Here is a 16,996-nt window from a genome sequence, read left to right on the forward strand (position 1 = left end):
TTTTCATATGTCCAGATTATAGCACCCTGAGATCAAATACTTTTATACCATGGACTTTAACCTCATTTCTGTACAATATGGAAATCCTTAGAAACCGTAGACGTTAATAAGAACATTTGTGTGGGCATTAAGCAGACAAATATCTTTAATTAATATTAATATCACTAGAATGAATATGAATAGGTAGTTTATTCCTCATAACCGACATACCTCCATTACATTCGCTGGCATTATCTACTAAGTATCTATTATCTACTATCTATTTCTACCTTGATATATAGTATTGTTTTCATTTGTGCTTTGTGTATTACTGGAGCCGGATTAATGTTTACCGATCCGGTCCGAATACAAGTTTCGGAAATACATAATTGTGATTAAACCAATATACCATATGACAATCTATGGACAATATCTCCCGCGATCAAAATATAGACTGTACGGGGTCCGATCCACAAAGCGTTCGTAATGTTGCGACTTATCGTAACTGTATAGTTTGTGATTGGCTTACAAATGACGTAGAGCTACAAATGCTTTGTGTATCGGGTCCCTGGAGTTTAGACAGCTCTCAAACATTACGTCTACATGTTTTTTTACTTTTAAAATATGTTTTGCTCTAAAACTTTTAAAACTTAAAGTGAAAATTATACATAATACAGAAATGTGAAAGGTTATATTGGACTTCTTGCATGGGAAAATCAATATATGTTCCTTATCAAGACCCTTATCGTCTTGTGGCGGCAAATTTATTTCATTATACTCGAATCTCTAGTCAGCATATCTATTTGAAAACACAATTACCAAGCTGCAAATTGTTTTCTTTAATGCAAAAATTAACGTGGTTTTAAACACATATTAAGCAAAAGTTAATTCCATTTTTATTTGCACAAAAAACTAGGTATACTAAGTACGTTGTTTATTATGCTCATATTGCCGACGGGAATGCCGAAAGAATCTGAATTAAGACCTACTGATGGATCTAAGATTCGTACCACCGGGATGGGTAGGACATGGGTATTCTGGATCATACACGCACAAACGCACAAACGCACGCACGCACAAACGCACAAACGCATTAAACGTGTGGTATGTCTATCTGGTGGTGCACCTTCCCTTGTAGCAATTATAACTTAATCTGTATCTTAGTATTCGAATATTAGTAATAAGACAATTCCAATGCCAAATGTTGCTGTCTCAACCGTTTACTTTTAGGACACCGTGTAGAGTTTTGACATTTTTTTTCTGTAACGGTATCTTTAATTTAGATCAAATGACTGAACCAGTTTTAAGTACTAACACACACTTTTTATTTGAATTTGATAAAACTAAAGCTAAACCAGAAGAACCTCCAGGGATTTGTTTTCGCCGTTCCACTTTCATCAAAAGATATCAATCTATATAAATATACATAAAATAAAACCATTTTTTTGCAGGCACGTCGCGGATATTGGTTTAAGCATGTTTTCACATACTTTCTATAAACCTAGCAAGCTAAATCCGTAACGGTTACAACATCGAGGACGTTAAACTCGATAGCTCACCTTATCAACACTCCATGAAGTCTTTGGGTCTCGTAATCCAGCTCTTTAAGTAAAGACAGGTCTGACCCGTTCATGCTGAATATATCTTTACTGTCACCGACGACGTCATACGTGACGTTGTCATCCGGGTCTTTAGCTTCAACCGAGAAGATGACCTTGCCAAGCGCGGCGTCTTCTGGGACATCAATCTGGGTGACGACACCAGGCCAGGGGGTGAGGAACACTGGAGGTTCATCTGCGGAAAACGAATCACTATGTTATATACATCCATCCATCCGACCTTCCGTACATCTACATATCTATCCTCATCTATCCATCCACCCATCCAGATATCTGTCTGCATTTTATATATCTGTTCATCATCCATCCAGACAGATGTGTATTTTTTTTTATTTATCTATAAATCAATCCATCCATCATCTGTCTAACCCAGTCAAAAAAACTCTTTGTCTGTCCTTTTTACATCATCCATCCATCCATCTATCCATCTATCCAACCATCCATCCAACCATCCATCCATCCATCATGCCATCTATGCTGCCATCCATCCTACCAGCCGGCCAACAATCCGTCCAACCGTCCATTCATCCAAAGATCCAACCATCCATCCATCCATCCATCCATCCAAAGATCCAGCTAGACTAGGCCCGATTCTGGGAAAAGGCTCAAATAAAAGATGTTGAGGCATTTTTAGTAGGATTTGGTATTCAGGCTATTTTACCTATTTAAAGGGTGCTGATCACGAAAAAATAGGATACCAAGCTGAAAAAAGTGTTTTTGACCCTCAAAATTGAAAAACAAAATGGCCGCCCAAATCGTCTAAAATAGGTGGGCACTGTATTTTCGCCTATGACTGTATCTCTATTTTTTAGATTTTGGAAACTTGACTTTTTAAGACATTTAAAGAGTGCTGATGACGAATAAATAGGATTCCAAGCTGAAAAATGTTTTTGGACCCTCAAAATTGAAAAACAAAATGGCCACCATAGTCACCTCAAGAAGTGGTAGGTGTGCATGGCATATTATCACCTGTGACTGTATATCTATTTTCAATTTTTTTTTAAACATGACTCTTTTTGACATTTAAAGGGTGTTGATCACGAAAAACTAGGATACCAACTGAAAAATAATTTTATGACCCTCAAAATTGAAAAACAAAATGGCCGCCAAATCACCTTTTTGGTGGAAAAATACTGAATGCTTACATTGGTATATTATGAAATATAAATGACCACTGTACTAAAATGTTAATATTGTTGTCACACAAAGTATTGAACTGCCTTTCATTAAAAAGAATAAATAAATTGGATTTTGGTTAAAAAAAATTTATTTCACCCAAAAATTAGTTTTTAAATGTATTTTATCAAAATTGTCTTAGATTATTAGGAATAACAAAACGTTTTAGTTGTTACATAGTTCAGATGGTTAGCAACACATTCTGAAACATTACTGGGCACAGTTGTAAATGTTTTGAAGGTTTTTTTAAAAAAAGGTGCTAATTTGACAATTAATAAAAATGAACGATCCCTATACTTGTGATGGCTGCCTTGCTAAGACATGTCAAGTTGCTGGTGCAATTAGTGTAAGTATTCATCCTTTTCCATTGATATGTTTTGTAAATTCTTAATGGAAAAATGAATCTACTTTCAAAAAGGGCAAATATAACAATATAATGAATAATATACTGCATTTTCAGTTACAAAAAGTAAGTGAAACCCTCATGTTCAAACCCTATTCACTGGAAGAAATGTATGTTTTGTCAAGAAGTTAATTTGAAACAACATCTCTATTCCATGATGACATTAAACACCAGCTCTGATATTCTTGAAGCTTCTTGATTTGATCAGGAGTTAAACTTGCCTGTGTATGTGACCTAATTGCTGCCGAGGATAAATAGCATTTACCTCGTCTCAGTTCCTGTAAAAGAACTACCTAAAATAAATATTTTTAAAAGAATGCTCATGACAGTAACACAGGCCCGCCAATGGCATGGATGACCTCTGAGTTGCGTTATGCAGCAGGTAAGGGTCATGTTCTCGGGTTCAGCGGTGTCTGGAAACGGTACGAACAACCAGCAGTGAAATCTCAACACTTCCACTGCTAAGTCGTTAGTTAGTCGCCAGGCAACATTCAGGGAGAAGTTTCAAGTTTACGTTTCAGACTTTAGTACATTTGTGTAGACATATGGATCCCTTACTGATTGCGAAACCTTACTTTTACCTCCTAGGTACAATGGAGTCGCCATCTCTCAAATAGCAGAGGCTGATGAAAATCTGACAATGCCAACTTACAACCGTCATGAAGACATCTTCCTTGAATTAGTTCATGTTCCTTTGAAACTTCGGGGTGACTTGATAGATACAACATGTTATACTGGTGTTGGGGTTGATGAACAAAGTGTTATCAATTGCATACCGGACAGTGTCTACATGTTCCTTAAACATGTGTATGTACACTTCATCCGAGATCCAAAGGTCTTGTTCAGTTGTTTCATAAAGCAGGACATACTTTAAGTTACAGGCAGGTCATGCAACTTGTCACATCCTTCGCAGAATCAACGTTGAAAACAATGAATCACTCCACTGGCTCTGTGATACCACCAAACATCATACCAAACAGATTTGTTTTCTTCACAGCAGACAACATTGATATCCTGGATTATACCTTGGTTGGAAAAAACACATTTCTTGGTCCCGATGTGATGTTTGACACAACTATATATCTTCAAACCAGCTTCCAATTAGGCCAGGTTCTGTACAGGAGGATCCCTTTGTTGCACAAGACGACCAACCATGTCCCAGATGTGCTCCAAAGGGTTAAGATCGGGGCTCATCCAATCGTGAGATACGTCCAAATATCAACCAAAACTTTAGATATTCCAGATGCCATGTCAACTGCCAGCATATTCTGTTGTATCGTTGTTGCCATTTCATGCACTTACAGCCTATGATTCCACATCCTACTTCCATCACCATCATCTCCTAAAGTATTTGGGCGCTGGCAACCAAGACAAGACCAGATCCACTGAAGAATTTGTAAGACAGGGATACGGTGTTCATAGTGTTCAGACTGTGAACACACTGCGTAGGGTTTTGTTTGAGAAATATAATCTTGCAAAACAAGTGCCACCACATCCAGCGTGTCCATTACCAAATCATGATCTAGAGGAAAGCATATGAAACTACTCCTTCACCTCCCGAATTCACAGAGATGGGTTGGAGAAGAGCAAACAAGGGTCTACAAAGGTCAAGAATCAAAGTCAAGTAACAAGGATGCTTATTTAAAGAATCTTTGAATATTATGAGATGTTGAATTCAAACCTGTTTATGGTTGCGTTGACCAAATTTTTAAGCATAACATGAGAAATTACAAGTGTTTGCCACTGATATGGCAATGACCCCCGTCGCTAAAGAATGGAATATCTATATTTACTACTTTTATATTTTTTGGTCACATACAAGATGCCTGAAATGACTGGTGTCTGCATAATCACCAAATGTAGGCTGTCAACATAATTGAAAACATTAGGTGCAATGTTTTATGAGATATCGCGTTTAAATAAGTTTGAAAAGCTGTCAAAGTGTCGTGTTGACCTTGAAGATAAGGTCAAAGTCACCCAAATCAACTGGTGTCTGCGTAATCCCCCAATGTAGGTTGTCATCAAATTTGAAGACATTAGGTACAACAGTCCATGAGATGTCGCGCTTACAAGAGTTTGAAAAGTGTTCAAAGTGTCATGGTGACCTTGAAGATAAGGTCAAGGTCACTCAAATCGACAGGTGTCTGCATAATCCCCCAAAGTAGGCTGTCCCCAAATGTGAAGACATTGAGTACAACAGTTCATGAGATATCGCGTTAACAAAAGTTTGAAAAGTTGTCAAAGTGTCGTGGTGACCTTGAAAATAAGGTCAAGGTCACCCCAATCGACTGGTGTTTGTGTAATCCCTTGAAAATAAGGTCAAGGTCACCCCAATCGACTGATGTTTGTGTAATCCCCAAATGTAGGCTGTCCCCAAATTTGAAGAAATTGGCTACAACAGTGCGTGAGATATCACTTTAACAAGAGTTTGAAAAGTGGTCAAAGTGTCGTGGTGACCTTGAAAATAAGGTCAAGGTCACCAGAGTCGACTGGTGTCTGGGTAATACCCCATTGTAGGCTGTCACCAAACTTGAAGACATTGGGTACAACAGGTCATGAGATATCGCGTTAACAAGAGTTTGAAAAGTGTTCAAAGTGTCGTGGTGACCTTGACGATAAGGCCAAGGTCACCCAAATCGACTGGTGTCTGCGTAATCCCCCAATGTAGGCTGTCACCAAATTTGAAGACATTGGGTACAACAGTTCATGAGATATCGCGTTAACAAGAATCGGGAGGTACGGACGGACGCCGCTGAATACATAGTCCCCCGTTCCGCGTTGCAGCGGGGGACAATAATTCTTATGTATATGAGAATCAAGTGTGAACAGATTTAGCATTATTGTTATGAAGTTTGTATGTTTCAGCTGATATATCGTGTTGAGAATTGTTTGCTAACGTTTCATTGGTTATCTGTATTCTTTTCATCCGAAATGATTAAAAATGTTCATTGAAAATATGTAGTTGTGTATTGGTATAACTCTGAATACTATCTGTTTCCCCACGTAATCAGCACAAAATCAGCTATTTTTGCGGCTATTTTGTTTTTCAATTTTGAGGTTCATAAACACTTTTTTCAGTTGGTATCCTATTTTTTCGTGATTAGCACCCTTTAAAAAGTCAGGTTTTAAAAATGTAGGGAATAGATATGCAGTCACAGGTGATGACATAGAGTGCACACCTACCACCTACCAATGGCGGACATTTTGTTTTTCAATTTTGAGGGTCCATAAACACTTTTTTTCAGCTGGGAATCCTATTTATTTATCATCAGCACTCTTTAAATGTCTTAAAAAGTCAAGTTTCCAAAATCTAAAAAATAGAGATACAGTCACAGGCGAAAATACAGTGCACACCTACCACTATTTTAGACGATTTGGGCGGCCATTTTGTTTTTCAATTTTGAGGGTCAAAAACACTTTTTTCAGCTTGGTATCCTATTTTTTCGTGATCAGCACCCTTTAAATAGATATACTAGCCTGGATACCAAATCCTACTGAAAAATGCCTCTTGCATTACTTTTATCCACAATCGGTCCTAGTCTAAACCATCCAACCATCCAACTGACGCTCTCAGACAAACAGGTTGTCGCCAAAAGGATGACCTCTATTTCTACAGGAATATACAAATAAAGCAACAACAGCCATACCTTTTGAAAGTTTCCAATATCCTTTTTTCTTCATCCCTGTAAAGAGTGAAACAGCAACTAATGGATCTTTTATGTTGTGTGCGGTCCGTAGTATTTCGTTCTGTCCAACATGATTACCAATTCCTGCTGAAACGACACCGGACATCGCCCAGTTTATCCAGAATGTCTTGTACGCCTTGCAATCGAGGAGTTTCTTGGCGTACATGGACGTTTTCATTCCTCCCCTAGCGGAGCGTGTTGTCAAAACGGAATTTGGTTGTCCTTTCTTGTCAATTATGTAAAAAACAGCTTCTTTGGCCTTCTTTGTCTTTATCATCACTCCAGCTTCTTTGCATGCCTTCACCTCGAAGACTAACTTTTGGCTACACGCATCCAGATTCTTCACAGGTACACTTTTGGTCATGGCGCCAATTGTGCGGTATTCCTGTACATCACCTTGTAACAGACATATATAACGTGATATGGTTAATGGTTCACTCTGAACATCACCTTGTAACAGACATAGATAACGTGATGTAGTGAACGGTTCACTCTGAACATCACCTTGAAACAGACATAGATAACGTGATGTAGTGAACGGTTCACTCTGAACATCACCTTGTAACAGACACAGAAAACGTGATGTAGTGAACGGTTCACTCTGAACATCACCTTGTAACAGACATAGATAACGTGATATAGTGAACGGTTCACTCTGAACATCACCTTGAAACAGACATGGATAACGTGATGTAGTGAACGGTTCACTCTGAACATCACCTTGTAACAGACATAGATAACGTGATGTAGTGAACGGTTCACTCTGAACATCACCTTGTAACAGACATGGAGAAAAATGGTTCGAGATGTAGTGAACGGTTCACTCTGAACATCACCTTGTAACAGACACAGAAAACGTGATGTAGTGAACGGTTCACTCTGAACATCACCTTGTAACAGACATAGAAAACGTGATGTAGTGAACGGTTCACTCTGAACATCACCTTGTAACAGACACAGAAAACGTGATGTAGTGAACGGTTCACTCTGAACATCACCTTGTAACAGACACAGATAACGTGATGTAGTGAACGGTTCACTCTGAACATCACCTTGTAACAGACATAGATAACGTGATGTAGTGAACGGTTCACTCTGAACATCACCTTGTAACAGACATGGATAACGTGATGTGTAGTGAACGGTTCACTCTGAACATCACCTTGTAACAGACACAGAAAACGTGATGTAGTGAACGGTTCACTCTGAACATCACCTTGTAACAGACATAGATAACGTGATGTAGTGAACGGTTCACTCTGAACATCACCTTGTAACAGACACAGAAAACGTGATGTAGTCACCTTGAACGGTTCACTCTGAACATCACCTTGTAACAGACATACAGAAAACGGTTCACTCTGATCACCTTGTAGTGAACGGTTCACTCTGAACATCACCTTGTAACAGACATAGAAAACGTGATGTAGTGAACGGTTCACTCTGAACATCACCTTGTAACAGACACAGAAAACGTGATGTAGTGAACGGTTCACTCTGTAACATCACCTTGTAACAGACACAGAAAACGTGATGTAGTGAACGGTTCACTCTGAACATCACCTTGTAACAGACATAGAAAACGTGATGTAGTGAACGGTTCACTCTGAACATCACCTTGTAACAGACATAGAAAACGTGATGTAGTGAACGGTTCACTCTGAACATCACCTTGTAACAGACACAGATAACGTGATGTAGTGAACGGTTCACTCTGAACATCACCTTGTAACAGACATAGATAACGTGAGTGTTCAGTGAACATCACCTTGGTGATGTAGTGAACACTCTGAACATCACCTTGTAACAGACATAGATAAACGTGATGTAGTGAACGGTTCACTCTGAACATCACCTTGTTGAACAGACATAGAAAACGTGATGTAGTGAACGGTTCACTTCAACATCACCTTGTATCACCGTGATGTGTAACGGTTCAGACATCACCTTGATAACGATAACGTGATGTAGTAAACGGTTCACTCTGAACATCACCTTTTAACAGACACAGAAAACGTGATGTAGTGAACGGTTCACTCTGAACATCACCTTGTAACAGACATAGATAACGTGATGTAGTGAAACGGTTCACTCTGAACATCACCTTGTAACAGACACAGAAAACGTGATGTAGTGAACTGGTTCACTCTGAACATCACCTTGAACAGACACAGAAAACATGTAGTGAATGGTTATACTCTGAACATCACCTTGATACAGACATCTACCACGTGATATAGTCAACAAAACATTCTGAACATCACATCGTTACCGACATAGATAAGGTGTTATAGTCAACAAAATATTCGTGGCATCACCTTGTAACAAGCATATATAACGTGATATCGTCAACAGAAAATTCAGGGCGTCACTCTGTAACAAGCATAGGTAACGTGATAATTATACTAAAAGCAAGACAAAGTGATATAGTCAACAAAACATTCTAAGCATCACCTTGTAAAAATCATAGATAACGTGATGTAGCAAATGGTTCACTCTGAGCATCACCTTGTAAAAATCATAGATAACGTGATGTAGCAAATGGATCACTCTGAGCATCACCTTGTAAAAATCATAGATAACGTGATGTAGCAAATGGATCACTCTGAGCATCTTCTTGTAACAAACATGGATACTGTTATGTACTTTATCACTGAACACAATGGGCATCACTTTGTAATAAAAACTATTTTCTTGTCAACAAGACATATTTGCTAACAGCAGAGTCGATGTGTACTACTCCGTCTGTATCATGAGTAGTTGTTTACAAGCAACATCCAACATACAAGAGTTTGCGAAAAGGTATCCTTTCCCCTGGTGGCAATCGTCACAAAAACATGCAACGACAAGTCAATTGTTCACATGAAACAATACATAAACCCAATGCTCATAATACGAATCCGAAATTCATGAGACCCGTTTTAATTGAAAAGATCTGACTTTTACACAGAATTAATGACGTGCTGTTTGATTCCTGGACAGCTGCACCTTCATGATCATACAACAGGCTGCCTATTTTCAAGTGAGTGAGTTTAGTTTTACGCCGCACTCAGCAATATTCCAGCTATATGACGTCGGTCTGTAAATAATCGAGTCTGGACCAGACAATCCAGTGATCAACAGCATGAACATCGATCTACGCAATTGGAATACGATGACATGTTTCGACCAAGTCAGCGAGTCTGACCACCCGATCCCGTTAGTCGCCTATTAAGACAAGCATGGGTTACTGAAGATCAATTCTAACCCGGATCTTCATTATATTTTCAAGCTTTATGTTCATTTAGAGAATCGCATACGAACAGTCGGAATGGCGCTTTAAGGGGAAGTAAGCAAGGCACGTTTCTGGGCTTATAGAAGCAGTATGAAGGTGGGAATACCTACATTGGTACCAAGTACGGAATCGAACGCGAAATTCGGAGTGATGATCGGCAGTTTTCACTTTAACGACACCTGTTTGAAAATCGTTACGTGAATATTTATTAGGGTCGTGAAAGTTACCTGTTCAAAAATGTTTTCTTATAGCGTTGATCACCAAGGGCTTTATGCAGTGTCAGCGAATGTTCAAATGCCAACAAACTAAGACATTAGTCGATGACTATATTCAGTCAATGTTTTATTTATGGCAGTATGCTATTTACGATAGCTTTACACTGTGTTAATCCTTGAGTAGCACTGCCACGAATAATTTCAGCTGTTGATAAATCTCACCAATTCGTAAAGCAATTCAAACATTAAAACTTTATCAAATAAGTTAATCACTTATAAAATCGAAGAATTCACATTGCCATAACTGAAAGAGATATAAAGAAAATATGAAATCCGGGTAGATAATTTATTTGTTTCAGTGGAATATCTCTTTGTTCCAATTATTTTGTTATTTTTTCCGTTTTTTCTCTCTATTTTAAAATATTTTCTCGTTATATTAAGTTTCTTTAAAACAACTAATAATTTCGAAATTATGAGCAATAACCGAAAGTTCATGAAAATAACTGAAATGAGAAGAATTAAACCGATGCAACGAGGCAGCAATCGAAATGTCGAGTTCTTAAAAGAAACTTCAATTACCGAAGAAGTAATAGAAATTACGAAAATATATTCGAAGCTTGAACATTCGACATACATAGACAAATGATTACAATAACGAGAAATTTCGGTCTAAAAAGAGATTTATGCAGCAAAAGTGGCACTCTTAGATCCATGTAGAAATATAATGGGTATCCCTCTTGAAACATACACAGTAAATAAAACGTGCTATACTGTGATTCGCTTACACAGAATGGAGGATAGTTACATTTCAATACATATTCATGAGCTAAGGTTCCGTGTCCCATGAGGGCATATTTTAAAGACGATCGATCTAAATGTAGAGATGAGTAGACGCCAGAATGTCACAATTTGCACATGAAGCGTGACAGCTTCATAACACTGTGTGCACTGGCTTCCCGTAAATACATTGACCTTCTGAATCTGATCTACACAGATTGCAAAAGTTCGGTCGATGGAATGAAGTGAAATGTGAAGCATGGCTACAAAGAGGGCAGGAAATGTGATGATTTTGAAGAGGTCAGTATTGAGCATATTGGGATATCATAATTTTGTAATTTTATAAAACTCAGCTCGGCCATTGTACAGCTGTATGGAACCAGATTGTTATCCTTTAGTTGCATGGAACCAGACTGTTATTGTACAGATGAATGGAACCAGACTGTGATTCTACAGCTGCATGGAACCAGACGGTTATTGTACAGCTGCATGGAACCAGACAGTTATTGTACAGCTGAATTGAACCAGGCGGTTATTGTACAGCTAAATGGAAACAGATGGTTATTGTACAGCTGAATTGAACCAGGCGGTTATTGTACAGCTGCATGGAAACAGGAGGTTATTGTACAGCTGAATGGAACCAGAAGTTATTGTACAGCTGAATGGAACCGGACGGTTATTGTACAGCTGTTTGGAAGCAGAATGATGTTGAACTGCTGTATGGCACCAGACTCTATTGTACAGCTGCATGGCCATATTTACAGACCGCCATGTAGCTGCACTATTGCTGAGTGCAGCGTTAACCTAAACTCACTTACTCACTACAGCTTTACACAACATGGCGCCCGTGTTAGTGTAGTACACCACGTCCAGACACTCTTACAGCTGTACACAATATGACGGCCGTGTTAGAGTAGTACACCACGTCCCGACAGTGATACAGCTGTACACAACATGGTGGCCGTGTTAGAGTAGTACACAATGTCCCGACAGTGGTACAGCTGTACAGAACATGGCGGCCGCGTTAGTGTAGTATAACACGTCCTGACAGTGGTACAGCTGTACACAACATGGTGGCAGTGTTAGAGTAGTACACCACGTCCTGACAGTGGTACAGCTGTACACAACATGGCGGCCGTGTTAGAGTAGTACACCACGTCCTGACAGTGGTGCAGCTGTACAGAACATGGCAACTGTGTTAGAGTAGTAGACAACGCCTGGACAGTGGTACAGCTGTAAACAACATGGCGGCAGTGTTAGAGTAGTACACCACGTCCAGACATTCTTACAGCTGTACACAATATGACGGCAGTGTTAGAGTAGTACACCACGTCCCGACAGTGATACAGCTGTACACAACATGGCGACTGTGTTAGAGTAGTACACAACGTCTGGACAGTGGTACAGCTGTACAGAACATGGCGGCAGTGTTAGAGTAGTACACCACGTCCCGACAGTGGTACAGCTGTACACAACATGGCGGCCGTGTTAGAGTAGTACACCACGTCCTGACAGTGGTGCAGCTGTACACAACATGGCGACGGTGTTAGAGTAGTACACAACACTTGAACAGTGGTACAGCTGTACAGAACATGGCGGCAGTGTTAGAGTAGTACACCACGTCCCGACAGTGGTACAGCTGTACACAACATGGCGGCCGTGTTAGAGTAGTACACCACGTCCTGACAGTGGTGCAGCTGTACACAACATGGCGACCGTGTTAGAGTAGTACACAACGTCTGGACAGTGGTACAGCTGTACACAACATGGCTTCCGTGTTAGAGTAGTACACAACGTCTGGACAGTGGTACAGCTGTACACAACATGGCTTCCGTGTTAGAGTAGTACACAACGCCTCGACAGTGATACAGCTGTACACAACATGGCGCCCGTGTTAGAGTAGTACACAACGTCCCGACAGTGGTACAGGTGTACAGAACATGGCGGCCGTGTTAGAGTAGTACACCACGTCTCGACAGTGGTACAGCTGTACGGAACATGGCGGCCGAGTTAGAGTAGTACACCACGTCTCGACAGTGGTACAGCTGTACAGAACATGGCGCCGTGTTAGAGTAGTACACCACGTCCCGACAGTGGTACAGCTGTACACAACATGGCGGACGTGTTAGCGTAGTACACAACGTCCTGACAGTGATACAGCTGTACAGAACATGGCGGCCGCGTTAGAGTAGTACACCACGTCCTGACAGTGGTACAGCTGTACACAACATGGCGGCCGTGTTAGAGTAGTACACCACGTCCTGACAGTGGTACAGCTGTACACAACATGGCGGCCGTGTTAGAGTAGTACACCACGTCCCGACAGTGGTACAGCTGTACACAACATGGCGGCCGTGTTAGAGTAGTACACAACGTCATGACAGTGGTACAGCTGTACACAACATGGCGACCGTGTTAGAGTAGTACACCACGCCTCGACAGTGATACAGCTGTACACAACATGGCGCCCGTGTTAGAGTAGTACACAACGTCCCGACAGTGGTACAGCTGTACAGAACATGGCGGCCGTGTTAGAGTAGTACACCACGTCCCGACAGTGGTACAGCTGTACACAACATGGCGGCCGTGTTAGAGTAGTACACCACGTCCTGACAGTGGTGCAGCTGTACAGAACATGGCGGCCGTGTTAGAGTAGTACACAACGCCTGGACAGTGGTACAGCTGTACACAACATGGCGGCAGTGTTAGAGTAGTACACCACGTCCAGACATTCTTACAGCTGTACACAATATGACGGCAGTGTTAGAGTAGTACACCACGTCCCGACAGTGATACAGCTGTACACAACATGGCGACTGTGTTAGAGTAGTACACCACGTCCCGACAGTGGTACAGCTGTACACAACATGGCGGCAGTGTTAGAGTAGTACACCACGTCCCGACAGTGGTACAGCTGTACACAACATGGCGGCCGTGTTAGAGTAGTACACCACGTCCTGACAGTGGTGCAGCTGTACACAACATGGCGACGGTGTTAGAGTAGTACACAACACTTGAACAGTGGTACAGCTGTACAGAACATGGCGGCAGTGTTAGAGTAGTACACCACGTCCCGACAGTGGTACAGCTGTACACAACATGGCGGCCGTGTTAGAGTAGTACACCACGTCCTGACAGTGGTGCAGCTGTACACAACATGGCGACCGTGTTAGAGTAGTACACCACGTCCTGACAGTGGTACAGCTGTACACAACATGGCGGCCGTGTTAGAGTAGTACACAACGCCTGGACAGTGGTACAGCTGTACACAACATGGCGGCCGTGTTACAGTGTACAACATGGCAGTACACAACATGGCCGTGTTAGAGTAGTACACAACGCCTCGACAGTGGTACAGCTGTACACAACATGGCGCCCGTGTTAGAGTAGTACACAACGTCCCGACAGTGGTACAGGTGTACAGAACATGGCGGCCGTGTTAGAGTAGTACACCACGTCTCGACAGTGGTACAGCTGTACAGAACATGGCGGCCGAGTTAGAGTAGTACACCACGTCTCGACAGTGGTACAGCTGTACAGAACATGGCGGCCGTGTTAGAGTAGTACACCACGTCCCGACAGTGGTACAGCTGTACACAACATGGCGGCCGTGTTAGAGTAGTACACCACGTCCCGACAGTGGTACAGCTGTACAGAACATGGCGGCCGCGTTAGAGTAGTACACCACGTCCCGACAGTGGTACAGCTGTACAAAACATGGCGGCCGTGTTAGAGTAGTACACCACGTCCTGACAGAGGTACAGCTGTACACCACGCTGACAGTGGTACAGCTGTACACAACATGGCGGCAGTGTTAGAGTAGTACACCACGTCCCGACAGAGGTACAGCTGTACACAACATGGCGGCCGTGTTAGAGTAGTACACCACGTCCCGACAGTGGTACAGCTGTACACAACATGGCGGCCGTGTTTGAGTAGTACACCACGTCCTGACAGTGGTACAGCTGTACACAACATGGCGCCGTGTTAGAGTAGTACACCACGTCCTGACAGTGGTACAGCTGTACACAATATGGCTTCCGTGTTAGAGTAGTACACCACGTCCTGACATTGGTACAACTGTACACAACATGGCGCCGTGTTAGAGTAGTACACCACGTCCTGACAGTGGTACAACTGTACACAACATGGCGCCGCGTTAGAGTATTACACAATGTCCCAAGAGTGATACAGCTGTACACAACATGGCGGCCGTGTTAGAGTAGTACACCACGTCCCGACAGTGGTACAGTTGTACACAACATGGCGGCCGTGTTAGCGTATTACACAATGTCCCAAGAGAGGTACAACTGTACAGAAAATGGCGGCCGTGTTAGATTAGCACACCACGTCCAGACAGTGGTAAAGCTGTTCAGAATTTGACAACATAACACATGTAGATTAAAAGTACTATCTTTATCTGCTACTTTACATATCAATACCAATTTATCGAGATAACATGTGAAAACGAGCTTAGCATTTATATTAAAGGTTAACAATACAACTTTACATGTAATATTGATAACAGTCAAGTTAGGAAGAGGACCATGTACTCGTATCTATCAGGATGAAACAACGAGATCTCTAAAAATATACACTGGAATTGATTTTACGGAAACTTTCAAGAAATTTTTAAAATGATGCATAAATGTCTCGATGATGACGAATGCATTGGCGCAGCATCTGAACGATACGTGAGATAAGACGGTTAAACGCCGATATGGACAGTATTCCATGGGGTCTCTCTTGAATGGGGGTAGTGGGCAAGAAGGGGTGTCAATTTATGTGAGACCATCAAACAGCGCCTCAAACAGTGCTGCAATTACATATAACTGCAAAAATAAGTGAGTGAGTGAGTGAGTGAGTGAGTGAGTGAGTGAGTGAGTGAGTGAGTGAGTGAGTGAGTGAGTGAGCTGGGTTTCACTTCGCTTCGTCACAGCGTGTCGTAATATGGGAGATAACCCTGATTCGATGAACCCGCATATGATATCATAATGTATTTTGAAAAGGGGCAATTTTGAGTCCCACCTCACGAACACTGGATCATGGCACGGATAAGGGAGGCAACTCTGAACATCGCTGCCTAAGACTACAGGGCCACAAATGACCATTATCACAAACGATGCTACGTTGTAATCGATATTTCCAGTCATTAGTCTATTGTCACGGCTCCCATAACAGTTTTTCATATGCATAAACGAGCGCTTGGGGTAATCTTTACATTCCAACACGTCACTATATTACAACGACTTACATATATTGCATTTAGACCGCACATATGAATACCAAAGGTGACTCCTCAAATTTATATAGATACTCATTGGCCAATATACAACGAGCCACAGAACGTACGAGATTCTAAAACAACAGCACCTTAACGGAACGATCTAATTATCCTAGAATTAACTAGCAATAATCCTATCTTGCTGTCGTCTTTCTTGTCAATTATTAAACAGTGGTATTTTCGGTGGGTAATAAACCGATTTTATTACTCATACTTTCAAGATGTCACTGTTTATTGACATTTATTACACCACGTGCGAATGGGACCGACGTTTGCCCATACCAGCATCATCACGAATTGTTAACAAAGCACCTGGGAAGCTTCCCATTGTTAAACACGTAATGAACAAGGTGTCGTTTAATAATTTATGTGCAAAAGGGAAAAATATGCGACTTAAGTATACTGTTTTGTGGACTATGAGGCTTCAACACAAAACAGAACAGAACTTTATAGCTTTACAGGCCGTAAGACAAGGGTATATGAAGATCACAATGGTTATATGCATATATATGTCAGGGTAGACATTGCGATCTGGTAGAATCGGAGATTGCGATCGGAGTCACTACCAGTAGAGATTGCGATC

At 41.3% G+C, this 16,996-nt stretch overlaps 1 protein-coding gene across 1 annotated transcript in view; it reads right to left on the bottom strand.

Moving 5' to 3' along the window:
• Positions 1-16,996, bottom strand: part of LOC124258553 (protocadherin Fat 1-like) — a 53,853-nt gene that overhangs the window by 15,185 nt on the left and 21,672 nt on the right. Inside the window, exons 3-4 of the mRNA XM_046692619.1 lie at positions 6,825-7,259; positions 1,539-1,773 (exon numbers count right to left, since the gene is read on the bottom strand). Of these exons, the coding sequence (XP_046548575.1) occupies positions 1,539-1,773; positions 6,825-7,259 (670 nt within the window). The remainder of the gene's footprint in view (positions 1-1,538; positions 1,774-6,824; positions 7,260-16,996) is intronic.

Source organism: Haliotis rubra, unplaced genomic scaffold (assembly GCF_003918875.1).
Source record: "Haliotis rubra isolate DU_JTF1 unplaced genomic scaffold, ASM391887v1 Scf698, whole genome shotgun sequence".
Lineage (NCBI taxonomy): Eukaryota > Metazoa > Mollusca > Gastropoda > Lepetellida > Haliotidae > Haliotis > Haliotis rubra.